At 45.8% G+C, this 14,447-nt stretch overlaps 5 protein-coding genes across 5 annotated transcripts; 4 read left to right on the top strand and 1 right to left on the bottom strand.

The window, feature by feature from the left end:
* Positions 1-4,983: 4,983 nt before the first annotated feature.
* On the top strand, positions 4,984-5,397 carry PG986_002529 (uncharacterized protein; the record flags this gene model as incomplete). The annotated part of the gene is made up of 1 exon (XM_066838751.1): positions 4,984-5,397. The coding sequence occupies one exon, from the start codon at positions 4,984-4,986 to the stop codon at positions 5,395-5,397; it is 414 nt and encodes a 137-aa protein (XP_066703815.1).
* A 494-nt stretch (positions 5,398-5,891) lies between these two features.
* PG986_002530 (uncharacterized protein) lies at positions 5,892-7,546 on the top strand (the record flags this gene model as incomplete). Its single annotated transcript, XM_066838752.1, has 4 exons — positions 5,892-6,170; positions 6,549-6,705; positions 6,802-6,895; positions 6,991-7,546. The coding sequence occupies 4 exons, from the start codon at positions 5,892-5,894 to the stop codon at positions 7,544-7,546; spliced, it is 1,086 nt and encodes a 361-aa protein (XP_066703816.1).
* Positions 7,547-8,037: 491 nt separating this feature from the next.
* PG986_002531 (uncharacterized protein) lies at positions 8,038-9,052 on the top strand (the record flags this gene model as incomplete). Its single annotated transcript, XM_066838753.1, has 2 exons — positions 8,038-8,518; positions 8,625-9,052. 2 exons carry the CDS (start codon positions 8,038-8,040, stop codon positions 9,050-9,052), a joined length of 909 nt encoding a protein of 302 aa, XP_066703817.1.
* Positions 9,053-9,385: 333 nt separating this feature from the next.
* Positions 9,386-10,701, top strand: PG986_002532 (uncharacterized protein; the record flags this gene model as incomplete). Its single annotated transcript, XM_066838754.1, has 2 exons — positions 9,386-10,178; positions 10,241-10,701. The coding sequence occupies 2 exons, from the start codon at positions 9,386-9,388 to the stop codon at positions 10,699-10,701; spliced, it is 1,254 nt and encodes a 417-aa protein (XP_066703818.1).
* A 600-nt stretch (positions 10,702-11,301) lies between these two features.
* Positions 11,302-12,642, bottom strand: PG986_002533 (uncharacterized protein; the record flags this gene model as incomplete). The annotated part of the gene is made up of 3 exons (XM_066838755.1): positions 11,302-11,806; positions 11,904-12,391; positions 12,475-12,642. 3 exons carry the CDS (start codon positions 12,640-12,642, stop codon positions 11,302-11,304), a joined length of 1,161 nt encoding a protein of 386 aa, XP_066703819.1.
* Between the last annotated feature and the right edge of the window lie 1,805 nt (positions 12,643-14,447).

Below are 14,447 nucleotides of genomic sequence, written 5' to 3' on the forward strand. Positions count from 1 at the left end.
AAGAAGATCGAATCGTTTTAATGATTTAAGCGATACGTAAAGGTCGAAATTAAATTAACTAAAAACGCGTTACCGCTATATACTACGTTTTATATAAAACGTTACGTAGTTAAATTAACGGTTAAACTTTATAACGCGAAATCCGATATTTATAATATAAATTAAATATAATTAAAGAGGAAGTATTTTATAATTATATAATCGATTTAAGTGCTTAAGGGTTACTTCTTAATATCGGTATTATAGGAGATATAGTTAATCTCTTTTTAGAGTTACGCGGCGGCGACCGCGTTAATAAATATTAGGTTAAGCGCTTTATTAATTATAACCCGGATTTTAAAACCTAAATAAACTATTAATACGATTATTAAAGGGCCTTTTATAAAAATATAAGTGTTATTTCCGGTTAGTTTAAGTTAATCGCGAATATTAAAGTTAAATATAGTATTCTCGACGAAGATATATAGAATTTAAACGAAACCGGCTTTATAATAAATATAATTAGGTTAACCCTTATTATAATACACGCCGACCGGCGTGGGAAGGCAAAGTCGATTTAATTTAATAATTAGGAATGGTTAATAGTTATTAAATATATTAATTTATAGGGCTAATGTATCCCGCCGTTCTTAATCGTTTAAAGCTAATATTACTTTATGAATTAAGCTATCGAATGCGATTTACCGAGCGATTAAGTAATTAAGCTAATTTTTAATAGCTAGATCGATAACGAGATAAACTTCGATTGAATTCGATACTTCGATAAATATATTAAATCGCGGGTAAAGGGCTTTTATTGCCTTTTAATTTTAAACGATTATAAGAGCTATATTTCGGTTAAATTCGAGGAATACTATAAAAATAATAATATTATTACACTTAATATACTTCCTTATTCCTCTTACCTACTTTAACCTTTAAATATAATATTTTCTTCGCCGTTAAAGCGAGTATATTTAAAGGAAATCGAGCTATTTATTAAAGCATCGATAAATTATATTACGAAGTTAAAGTTCTTTATTACCTTATTATTTAGATAAAGTAATTAATAAATTAGATGTGCGTCTTTAGACGCTTATATTTAGCCCGTTATGCCTAGGGATAGCCGGTACTTATAACCCTTAAACGCTATCTAACCCTTAATAAATAACTTAATACTTTACTTTTATTAAAAGTAGGGTCTCTACCTATTAAAGAAGCTCTTTAACGTTAATTCTAAATACTATAAATTAAATAACGAAGGGAATAAATGCGATAGTGTATTTAATAATCTTTATATATATAAAGATTTATACCTTATAAGCGATTAATTTAGCCTTTTTTAAACGCCGGAGAGTTAAGAAATTACGAGTCAAGTTTAAAGGAGATTTTATTATTTAAGAATTTTAAAAGCTATAGGATAAAAAGGTAAAAAGGAAGCGTTTAGCGATTAATAAAGGCGAAATTAAAGGTCCGTTAAAACGGAGGGCGATTAGTAAAAAGTATTACGGTATTTATAAGGAGATAGATTATAATACGTAAATATACGAAAAGGAGATAGAATTAAGTAGTAAATTGGATAGCGAGTAGTTTTAATTAATTTAATATATTATAGTTAACTTAATTTATATAAAAGGGTTAAGAAATGAAAAAGGTGCGTCGTTAAATAATATACGTCGTGTAGTGGTAAACCACGTTATTCTTTACTATTTATATTAATTATATTTATAATAAAAATCTTAAAGTTTATTAAATTAATAAAAAAAATTATAATTAATATTTTACCGTTTTTTTATTTTTATATTAAATCTTTTTTAATTATATAATACTTTAATATTTATAGCTAATAAAATTACTTATTTAATAAAAAGTGTATTACTTTAAACGGTAAATATAGTTAAGCGATTACTTATATAATCGTTATATATATTAATAGTAACCGGACCGGCCTCTTCCTCCGTGCCTATCGAGACGCGCCGCGGTAATTTATTATGCTAGGTGGTGAGCCTAGAGGGTACGACCCTAGGACGTGTCGGCACAGCCGTATTAGCCGCGGCTTACTTGTGTTAAACGCGTAGAATCATATATTATTATAGCTTATACGTGTTTAGTTTAGTCTAGTTATTCTAGTATAAATTTATATTTATAGAGCTAGCTCAGTTATTTATTAGTAAAAACGGGTAATGTACCGTTATTTCTATTTAATAATACTAACTACTTTATTTAATATACCCCTTTAAGCTTTTTTTACTACGTATTTATTATTAGTGTTATATATATTTTAATAACGTAATTTACCACTACGCGATGTATATTATTTAGTAACGTACTTTAATTTAATTCTAATATAATTAAACTTTAACGCGTAATACTTTTATAACTATAATACTTAATTAATCCTAAAAAAATCGGATAGTTTTAATAATTTAAACGATACGAAACGGACCGAATTAAATAAACTAAAGAATAGCAATAAAAGCTTATAATATATCCGAATTAATTTTACGCTATCGAATTTATAACCGAACTTTAAAACGCGAAATCCGACCGAAACAACGTAAAATAAATCTAATTAAAAAAAAAGTACTTCGTAAACATGTAATTAATTTAAATATCTAAGGAATACCTCTTAATTTCGCTAATATAAAAAATATAGCTAATCTTTTTACCGCGTTACACGGCGGCGACCGTATTAATAAATATTAAATTAAGCGCTTTATCGACCGTAACTCGAACTTAAAAACTAAAATAAATCGTCGGTATAATTATTAAAAGGCTCTTTACGAAAATTTTAAAATTATTTCTACTTAGTTTACGCTAATCGCGAATATAAAAACGAAATACGGGATCGTTAACGAAAACATTTAAAATTTCGACGAAACCGGCTTTATAATAAATATAATTAGGTTAATACTCGTCGTAATACACGCCGAGCGGCGTAAAAAAGCGAAATCGGTTTAGCCTAATAATTGGGAATAAACAACGGCGATTAAATATATTAATTTATAAGGCTAATATATTCCGCCGTTTTTAATCGTTTAAAGCTAACATTACCTCGTAAACTAATCCCGCGAAACAGATTTACCGGGCAATTAAATAATTAAGCCGACTTCTAATAACTAAACTAATAACGAAATAAGCATAAATTAAATTAAACACTTTAATAAATATATTAGATCCTAAATAAAAAATCGTTACCACCTCTTAATTCTCGACGGCCACGAAAGCTATATTTTAATTAAATTCGAGGTATATTACTAGGATAACGATATTATTATTATTAATATACCTCCTTATTTATTACACTTACTCTAACCTCTCGATATAGTACTTTATTCGCCTTTAAAGCGTACTTATTCGAAAGAAATCGAGCTATTTATTAAAGCTTTTATAAATTATATTATTAAACTCGAGTTCTTTATCGCTTTTAAAGCCGCGTATTTTACTGTTTTTATAGAAACGAATATTAAATTTAGATTCAGCGTATTTAGTTTAATACCTTATAACCTTAACGAAATAATTAATAAGTTAAATATACGTCTCCGGACGCTTATATTTAACTTATCCCGTCTAAGGACGGCCAGTACCTACGACCCTTAAATACCGTTCAACCCCTAATAAATAACTAAACACTCTACTTATATTAAAAAAAGGGTATCTACTTATTAAAGAAACTCTCCGACACCGATTTTAAATATAATAAACTAAATAATAAAAAGTATAATTAAAATAACTTATAAAATAACCTTTATACGCGATAAAATATATATATTAAAAGAGGCTAATTTAGCACTTTTTAAGCGCCGGAGAACTAAAAAATCGCGAATTTAGTTTAAAAAAACCCTTACTATTAAAGAATCTTAGTAACTATAAGACAAAAAAGTAAAAAAGAAGCGTTTAACGCCCGATAAAAATGAAAATAAGGGTTCGTCGAAACGAAAAGCGACCGATAAAAAGCGCTATAATATTTACAACGAGATAGGTTACAATACGCGAACATATAAAAAGGATATAAAATTAAGCGAGAAATCGGATAACGAATAGTTTTAATTAATTTTAAGCGTTATAATTAAATTAATTTATATAAAAAGGTTAAGAAATAAAAAAGGTGCGTCGCTAAGTAATATACGTCGCGTAATAGTAAACCACGTTATAATATTTACGGCGAAATAGGTTATAATACGCAAATATATAAAAAAGATATAAAATTAAGCGAGGAATTAAATAACGAATAGTTTTAATTAATTTTAAGCGTTGTGGTTAAATTAATTTATATAAAAAGGTCGAGAAATAGAAAAGGTACGTCGCTAAGTAATATACGTCGCGTAGTGGTAAACCACGTTATACTTACTTTTATAATATTCTTTATAAATTATAATATTTATAGCACTTTTTATAACACTTTTTATAACGCTTTTTACGCTTTATAAAGCCTTATAAAGTTTTTAAAAAATTAAATTAACTAAAAAATCGTAATTAATACGATTAACCGGTTTTAAAATAAAATAAAAAAAGACGAGATAATAATTAACCGGCTTTTTTTACTTTTAATTAAAGAGTCGAAATAAATACACTATAAAATTTTCAGCTAATATATAAAAAAAGGGGCCGTTACCGAATGCATGCTTCTAACCCTTTTAAGGGGACGTGCGCGGCCCAAAAGCTCAGCTGGCTGACCAGAGTAAACACGTCCTTAGGCTCATCCGAAGAAGTCCTCGTCCGGCACCTTCCAAATATCTGGCATTGCTCGGGAAACCTTCTGTTTCTGGGTTTACTGTGGGATAGGTAGCCCGCGAATGACATTGTTGATAAGTGTCTGCACTTTCCCTTTCAAGTCAATCGTAGGTGCCTGCACTTCCCGATTTGGAGTATTTGCCTGACCGGCTCAAGTTCCCCGGGCTCCAAGTTCACCTCACTCCCTCACTCCCTCATATTTGGTACTCCCTCACACATAAACACACACACACACACACAAACACGCCACAGGCACCTTGATCCTTCGCCATGAAGTCACAAATGAAACCCAGCATGTCGCACCTGAACTGCTCACGCGACCAATTCCTCGCCGACATCAACAAGACCGCAGATCCCCCATTCGACAAACTTACCATCGGGGCCGCCATCTTGAGGGACGACGGCCGCATTCTTCTGCTGAGGCGTAGGCCCGACGAAAAACACTATCCCAACGTGTACGAGATACCCGGTGGCAAGGTCGACGAAACCGATCCCACAATCGGACAAGCCATAGCTCGCGAGGTCCTCGAGGAGTCAACTCTCAAGGTCAACGCCGTGCTGACACCTCTTTCTGTTATTACCTACAACACCGTCTCGGCAGCGGGAACCCGCAACGCCATCCAGCTAAGCTACGTCGTCAAGGTGGAGGACACCCAGTTCCAGGTGAATCCGGAGGAGCATTAGGAGGGGGTTTGGGCAACCATGGGCATGTTGGGCGAGCTGGATATCACCGACGACATGAAGGGCCTGGTTATGGAGGCCTTGGCAAGCATGCAGGAGCGGGAAATAGGCTGCTAGAATACCTCTTTGGTATCAAATAATGAAGACGAATTTCTACGCCACTATCCGGCGCCTTGTTTTATCCAACTAGATCTGGCACAGGAAGTACCGTAGACTATTGTTAATTGTTTCTCCTTTTTTGCGTCTCCGTCCCGAGGGCCGAGTTGCTTTGTTTCGTAGACGCCTGTCTTTGTCTGTCCGCCCTGCCCAGCACGGCCTCGTTGTGAGACAAAGGACTTGCTCCTAGAATAATAAGCATGACCCCCCCCCTTGTTTCGGCCAACTGAAACCCTTGGTATACGCAACCACGCGAAACTCTCGATATCTGACTCACTGTTCGTCCCTTTCCAGTCAGGGCTTGTTACAGGGCATCGCAATTGGCAACACTACCGACAATCATGGCCGAAGATAATGATAAGAAACCACAAATCGAACGTACCAGAACCCGTCTTCGCGGCTATTTTGAAGCCGACGACAAGTTCAAGCTCGAACGGCATGTTGGCAGCGGTGCAGAGGCCCATGCCTGGCTCGTACAGCGGCGTGGGCCCAACGACGGCGACCCGCGTACCAAGTACGTCATCAAAACGCCGTCTTTTATCGAACGTCCTGACAGAACCGAGCGCTTCCAGAGTTCCGAGGGAATCACCGTGTTCGACAAAGAAAGGAGACTATTGAGCGTAAGTTACCCCCTCCACCCCCTGGTGTTGCCTGAACTATCTGGCGACTATGCTGACACCGAAGAAACCCCCAGGACTTACGTGCCAGGCATCTCGTCAAGTACATTAATCTAGACAGCCAAGGCGAAGACCCCTTGAAAAAAGACGACCCCAAAAGGTATCTCGGTACTTGGATCTACCTCGAATACCTCCCGCACGGGACCGTGGCAGAGTTTTTAGACAAGTGCGACATTCATGGTATTGAATTCATTCCGAACAGGTTACTATGGCGTATATTCATGTGTAGTGAGTATCCCCCTCAAAAAGTTTTTTCCAAGAGCCGAAGGGCCCAGGGGGCCCAGGGTGAGTGGCCTTTCTTTTACCTGATATTGCTGCAAGAGGCTGACCGAGAGACACGCAGTGATTCGCGCCTGTGTCGCCATGGCCTATGTGCCAGCAGGGCCACCGATGGACCGATACAGCCGGAATGAGGAGCCCTGCGAACTGACTTCCGACAGTTACGGCTATTCCCATAACGACATGTATACGGCCAATAGTGAGACTTCCCTCCCCAGTCTACAAGTCCTTGGGTTGCACTTCAATTCAAAGTGCAGTATTACCATGGAAGACTAACCACGAATCGTCTTTCTAGTCATGATTGGCGACATGCTCGGTGACCCAGATGATCTAGAGCATTTGACCTGCCCGGTTTTCAAGCTTATCGATGTTGGCAATCACACCAGATAGTAAGTATAGCCCGACCAGAAAACACCTACAGCACACAAAATCTTTCCCCAACTCATCTCTGCACTCACTAACGCATCATCGCACCGTCATGCAGCCCCGGAGGAGAAGGCGCGGGCGTCCAGAGGAACCTGTTCAGCGTGGGGGCCAGCATGGCCGAAGTGGTCATGCTGCAAAGCGAGCTGTCCATCGACATCGGCGAAGGCCGGGCCAACGAAGACGCCATGGGCCACGAAATCAAGGACGGCGGCGGCCCCGTCTTCGGCACGTGCGCCCGCCAGCTGCTGCCCAGCGACGACACCGACTACGAACTGCCGCGCCCGGAGCTGGACCCGGACCTGCGCCGGCTCATCTGCCGCTGCGCCGCGCTCAACCCCGCCGACCGCCCTAGCCTCGCGGACGAGCTGCTGCCGACCGTCGAGCGCGCCATCCGGGAGCGCGACGTCGCGTACTACGCCGGGAAGAGCTACTGCGACGAAACGCAGGAGACGGACGAGGCCATCCTCAAGTTTCTGCAGGAAGTTCTGGGGGCTGCGCCGCCTCCGCCCGCCGCTTCGGGTTCTGGCGCGGAAAGGGGGGAAGGTCCAGAGTCTTCTCGGGCACGGCCAAGATCGCCCCGTGACCGGCGCGAGTTAAGTCCTCGGGCACGGTAATGCTCGGGGCAAGTAGCCACAACGCGACCCCTAGTGAGGATTTTGCTTTGAGTCACGGCCCGGGGATTATGAGGGTGGGCGTATATGGAGAATGGCGGTCACGTCCGATGCATATATGTGTAAGTTTTTCGGGTATATAGGTACTTCTGCAAGGTAAGCTGGCGAAATAGTAAGGAAGGGCAAGCATTCTTAGAATTGATTTGGTTTCAAGTTGTTCTCTAGACATTCTCGATTATTCGGCAGAGGGATAGAAAGTATTCACATGCAAACGTGACTCTCATCTGTTGATGCCTGCCCTGCTACATACCGGGCCATCTAAGCCACACCCTTCGTGATCCTCGGGTGGGGCAATGGATGGAAGAAGACACGCTAAGCCACCCCTAGACTTTGTTGATCGTCCAGGTCTGACATATCGGCATGACATAAGACACCTTCAGCCATTGCTCAACTGTCTATCCCCGACAACGCGGCATCTTTTCCTTCGCCCAACTATGTCTGACTCCACCGAAACACCATTGAATCCGTGTCCTATCGGACCGGACGACGACGAGATCGACAGGCAACTCAAAACCGCCTTGCAAGACCTCGTCAACGGTGGTGTCGAATCCACTACTGCAGCCAAGATCGTCGACAATCTTATCGTCAGCGATTGCCAGAGGGCATACGAGGCACACTCCGCATCTCTCAGGAGCAATAATAAGCCCAAAGAAAACGGCGAATACACTGAGACCTTCTCCAAACCTCCGGGATGGGCTGGATATCTCTGGAGAGCCATCGGCAAAGCTGCCATAGCCGTCCCTCACAACCACCGTGGCCAAGACCACCTCGTCAGTTTCCTCCAGGAGCTGCCGCACCTACCACCTCGTACTTTCCAGTACATCTCAGGATCTGGTGACTTAGTAGACTACACGTTCTGGGAGGACGACCGCAGGAACGACCAATTTTGCCAAAACATGCGTCTGCTCGACACAGGTTAGCCACCTCCACTGTGATAGGCATATGTTCCGTGTTCGGCAGTTATTAACAACAACGCCCTCATGTCTGCGATCTCAAGACGCAAGCTCCTCCCACCCGCCAGAATACGTCAACTTCTCCGCCTTCCTGGCCCGCGTCTTTGCGCGCGGGGTGGTAGACACGACCCGGTTCTGCGCCCTCGTGACGAAAGAGTTCCTCGGCCTCTACTGGCCCTACAACAAACAGGCCTACAGGAGCGAGCCGTATGTCCTGGCTGCGGCGCAGTGGATGACGCACGCGGGGGCGGCCATGTGGGAAATGTGCGAGAAGAAGGCCTACGCGGCCAAGGGGTTCAACCCAAAGTGGTGGGGTTGGTGGCAGGCGCGCTTTGCGCAGGTCGCGGAAGACGATTCGGGCTTCAGTGAACAGGCCCGCGAGGCCTCTGCCGAGGCGTTGAAGCAGATGGCGGTTTTGAAGGAAGACGGTTGTGCAGGCCTTTCGGTTATAGAGGCGTTCGGGCTTAACGTGAAAGACTGGGAGGGTGAAGAGTAGGACAAGATTGTCGGTTTGTTCCCATGAAGGTTGGCCTCAGGTAAAAGAACCCAGCGCCAAGTCGTTGCGTAGTAAAACCAGCTGCCGTGGTCGCAAAGGGGGCACCAGCACCAACTCTATCGAGCTAGGGGGTGGCTGTTAATTATGGACCGGTGGCTCCTTGGCTTGGTTCTATAAATAGCCCACCTCCCCACAGCCCACACCGTCTTCCAGGCTCCGGCCGATGTTATAATTGCACTTCAGCCGGCGTCTCGGCAGTTTTGATAGTTGAGAAACCAAGTATCTGGTTCTTATGACCACGGGACGGAACACACGCACACACATACAAACACAATGCCCATCACCTCGCTCCCGCCGGAGCTATTGCGGCAGATTCTGGGCCATGTCTCTACAAAAGACCAAGAAACCACAGCGCTGGCCTGCCGCACATGGCTGACGCCGTCCAGGGAGGCCTACTGGGGCAGCATCACCCTGAGCCTGGAGGGCTACGTGCCGGAGAAACTAGTCGACAGTCTGAAATCCGGAGGCACGAGCATCCCCAGACACGTCCATGGGATTGTGATCGATGAGTCCGAGGAGGTCGAAGACCGAGATGAGGAAGAGACTCGAGAGTGGCAGGAAGGGATCGTGGCCATCATGGCGCATTTCCAGACCGTCTCGTCCATGACTATCCAGTACTTGGATCTCACAAAGTTTCCCCCGGCTCTGCAGGGCCAGATCCTGCGGCCTGGCATGGTAACGACGACTCTGGTGGCGGGACATATAGGGGCTCCCGATGCCTCGATGATCATGTCCTTCCTCCTAGGCAACTCTAAGCTGATATTCATGGGACTGGGTTCCTTCAAATTTACCACGGCAGAGGAGGAAGCCACCGATGCCGGGAATGGCTGGGATCCAAGAGTCGCGGTTTCTACGCAATATCCCATGAGCAAACTTGGACACTTTGTCGTATTTGGACGAAGCTCGGTCACGTGGTCGGTTCTCATGCCGCTGATACTCCGGCAATCATTCATCGAGGACCTCCAGACGCTCGTCTTGGTTTCCGTCAACCAAGACCTCACATCCAAGCTGATCGACCGGGCTGCGCCTTCGCTGCGCTCATTGGCCTTGGACCTGACTAGCGAAGGTAAGCAACCCCCTCTCCCTCGAACTCCGGGAAGACGTGTAGGTGCTGACCAAAACTTCTAGAATCGGTCTTTGACCTTGGTCGTATCAAATCACTCCGCAACCTCAGCCTCGACATCGCGTCATACGCCGCGCATGAACCGGTCCTGGCTAACATGGTACAGACCATCCGATCCGCCCCCTCCTCGCTGGAGTACGTCTTCATCAACACCGGACCGGCGGTCATCGACAAGGAAAAGCAGCGGGACAGCGCGCCACCGCTATGGGCGTCTCTCGATGCCCATCTGTCCCAGTGCCCCAATCTCAGAGGGATCGTCTTCATCCAGCTGCTATCTGGGTGCCTGGGGATATTCGCCGCCATGCCCGGGGCTCTGGGCGGTGCGTTCGACAAGTGGAAGCAGGAGGTACTGGATTATGCCGAGTCGAAGCTGCCGGTTTGCAAGGAAAAGGGTTTGTTGCGCGTGTCGCAGACTTCTGGCGCGTGGACGAGCAGGGCGTTTGCGGACTTGAACGTCCTGAAGTGACGATCGAGACGTAATGAGTCACCTTTTGCTGTCCTGGCAGGTAATTTGGCGGTTGCGGATTATGCCATGTTTGTAAATATTTAAAGGTGTCAGATGGTCATTGCTGTTGACAACACAGCTGCTGCAGGTGCGTATGGCGGCGAGTAAGTTTGAGACGCCGCAGGACGGGCATGAAATTCTTGCCGTTTGGACCTCTGCTCAAGCTTGGTTCTGCCAAGGAGTATAAACTCCAGGCAAGGAAAGGGAACAATATATTTTTAGGGGAAAAGGAAGAAGAAAAGAAAGGAAAAACTATAGTGTTGGGATATCCAACGGGACGCCACTTTTGTGGCCAGGATATATTCCATGAGCATATTATGCCATAGCAGATAGATAGATGCTATACGCATTACAATATATTACACGAACCTCCATGTTCGCACGACTAATAGCCATTCTACGTAGAGTTTTATAAAACAGACGCTTTCATTTACGCAAATCCTTACAACACTTCCGCAGAAACGGAAGCAGACCAACGAAGCAATTTCATTACGACGTCGTTAGAATACACACCCCAGTATTGAGTCAAGGATGAACTATACTTGCTACAGCCTACCAACTCTAGGGTTCCGGCAGCTTGGCCTTGGGCGGCACGGCGTCCACATCAAACCCCGCCGTCGGCCCTGGCTTCGGCCCCGTCTCCAACCTGCTGGCCCGCATACTCCGGACGTCGTAGTTGACCGTGATGGTCTGCACCTGCACGATCTTGCCCTCGCTGTCGGAGCCGTACTCGGTGGCCTCGGGGCAGAACTGCTTAGGCTGCTTGTTGCTGCCGCGGCACTTGCGGTTGGCGCTCGTGATGATGGTCGCGGTGCGCGAGAGCCCGTGCTTGACGGAGCTCGGGAAGGTGCCGTCGAACGTCGACATGACGTACGACTTGCGGCGGCCGTACGCCTTGGGCCGGATGTCCCGGTAGAAGATGCGCATGGTCGGGATCGAGGCGGCGATGATGGTCGTCGTGATCTCGGTGATGGTCCAGATAGCCAGGTGGCCGTCCTCGAAGGTAAAGTCCGGTTCCGCCAGGAGCGGGATCTTGGAGCAGCGGATGAAAGCCGTGGCTCCTGCACTATTTTTTGGTGGAAGCGAGTTACGGATTAGCCATCACGGTTCATTACTTTTGTGTAGCCAGGTAAGTAAGGAGTCAGTGGAAGGCTCCAACTTACAGGAGACCAAGACTCATGCAGATGGCAACGCCGAACTTTTCCTTGCTGTTCATCTGCGACTCCGCGATGACAAACCACGGAACTAAGACCAGGAGGACGTCCATGGCGCCGGAGAAGGCCGCGGCGAACATGCTGAAGAAGAGTAAGATATCGGCGTCCCAGCACTCGCCCTCGACCATCAGGAAGTCCCAGTTGCGCTCCACCGGCGAGCAGCGAAGGAAGGGCAGGGTGGCGTTGGCGATGAGGGTCATGTTGATCGAGGTGATGACAACCCAGATAGCCGTCCGCAGGTGCCCCTCGGTGATGCGGATGAGCGTCAGGGCGAACGACGTCTTGGACCAGGCCGCACCCAGGAGCGAGAAGATGGAGGAGAGGTAGACCAGGAACTGCAGGTTGGTGACAGTGTTGGTGGAAATCTCGGTGATGTGCTGACCAAATCCCAAGCTGACACCGTAGGTGAGGATTGCCACGGTACAGAACATCATGATCTATGTGGGGAGGTATCGACATGTTAGCAAGTTGTCTTATGTAACGCATAGAGATGGTCAGATCAGGTTTTGTGGTTGCTTACCCAAGATGCGGCCAAGACATGGTCATCCCACCAGAGGCCCCGGTGCCTTGTGGCCTTGACGTATAGGCGAAGTATGAGGAAGATGGCAGATACGCTGACCAGAGACCAGCTGACCCCGAGGATGTACGGGCCCGCGTCCATCGTAGAGGGCGTATCCAGCGCCGACATTGTTGCGTATCGTTGGTTTCTCTCTCTCTCTCTCTCTCTCTCTCTGCCGGTCTAAAAGAAAGGAGGAGCAACGGCGTGGTGCAACATCATCGTGTCCAAGGGAAAACGGGGGGATGGACCAAGGCATATCAAAGACTCGAGGAGTAGTCCGTTGTGTGGTGGAGTCGTCCGGAGGTACGCATGAATGCCTCAACTTGGAATTCAGGCTAACGGGAATGTTTCTCGAAGTCGACGATGCAGGGTCGTCCCCTGGCCATTCAGGTGTTTAGCTTTCGATCTGCAAGCATGTTCTTATTGACTAGCTGTTTTATTCTTCTCCCTAGAAGCACTATGCCATATCCCTGGAGAAATATCGGACCAAACGGGGGTTTTTGATCGAATGGTAATGGAAGCACAATGGCCCTTTGGCTGTATACCGGACCCGGCTAATAATGGCGGTGGCCGGTTAGTCGGAGTGGTCCATATTTGCTGTTACTGCCGGACTGTTAGACGTTCTGGCAGAAGATGCGAACGGGGGACGGGATTTCCGTTTTTAGCCCTCTCTAGCTGGCCAGATCCACAAGGCCACGATGGGGAAGCCCATTCAATCATGGACACCTGCCTGCCGAAGGGAGCCTATGGGACGACGTCGGCTAGGTGGAAGCCAAGAATAGGCAGAATGACAGCATAAGGATGGGGTCGCTTGAGTCGGCGACCTGAAACGCTAGCAATCTAACTAAAACGGGGGAAATGCAAAGGGGCCCAAGCCGGTCGGCATAGACGCGCATTAATCAAAAGAAACAACTAGCCCTAGCGCTAGACCGCCAAACGGACGTTTTGCCCTTCCCATACTGGCCGTAGGCTATATCTGGCTCGGATGTCCGCCTTTACTTGCCTCGTCCTCTTCTCCCTTTTCTCCTGCAATTTTCGCTGAAACGGCCAGCTGCCACAGTCGAGCATCATTCTTCTAGAACAATAGAACACTTCATCCAGCAGCTAAAGGGATCTTGTCGTTGGACTGGATAAATATAATCGTAATATGAAGGGCCTCAACTATACTCGTGAGGGGACTAAAGTTAACCCTGTGTTGTTCGCCTAAACGGCCCCATTCCGATCGACACGCTACTGGCTGGCTATTCAGCCCAATACGCTAGTATGCATCCCAACAGAAGATCTCATCCAGGTTTAGCTCCATGTAGTAATAGAAGCTTCCAAAACGCCAAGATCCGGGGTAGTCGTTCAGCCCCAGAAGGAAGGGGATCGCGAGTCGATGGTTTATTTTCCGGCATATGCCCACATGTCCATATGATGGTCATGCTGTCAAACCGGGCCACTGTATTCATCTTAGGCGTGCAGCCAGGGATTGTGGACTTGGCTTTGGAAGCCGGCCGGGTATTGCGCAATTTGTGACGCCTTCAACCCACGACATGGGCCGATGCCCGTGTAGGCAACAGAGGCGAATAGAGGCGTACAAACGAAATAATGAATGCAAAGATGAAAAAGCAATATAGCTAGCTTAGTTGGGTTGTGCCTGTAAGGTTGGTAGTATAAACGTTCAATTGTGTCAGGTGAGGATACGCTGGCTCTTTCCCTATAAGGGTCAGCGACCAGCTTGGGAACACTATCATCTGAATCCACCATACACGCCGGCTTTCCATCGTGCGACCCGACAGATTGGAATGTCATCCAACAGATCGGCCACCATCTACAGAAGCAGACAGTCTTTGAATCCGAGGCTTTGGCCATCAATGGCACTATGACTTATAGCCTCGATCGATCTGGCTGATACCTCCCTTTCCCCCCAGGAGGATATCTGCTTGATACGC

The sequence above is a fragment of the Apiospora aurea genome (assembly GCF_038362705.1).
Source record: "Apiospora aurea strain CBS 24483 chromosome Unknown utg000002l_segment0_segment0, whole genome shotgun sequence".
Taxonomy (NCBI): domain Eukaryota; kingdom Fungi; phylum Ascomycota; class Sordariomycetes; order Amphisphaeriales; family Apiosporaceae; genus Apiospora; species Apiospora aurea.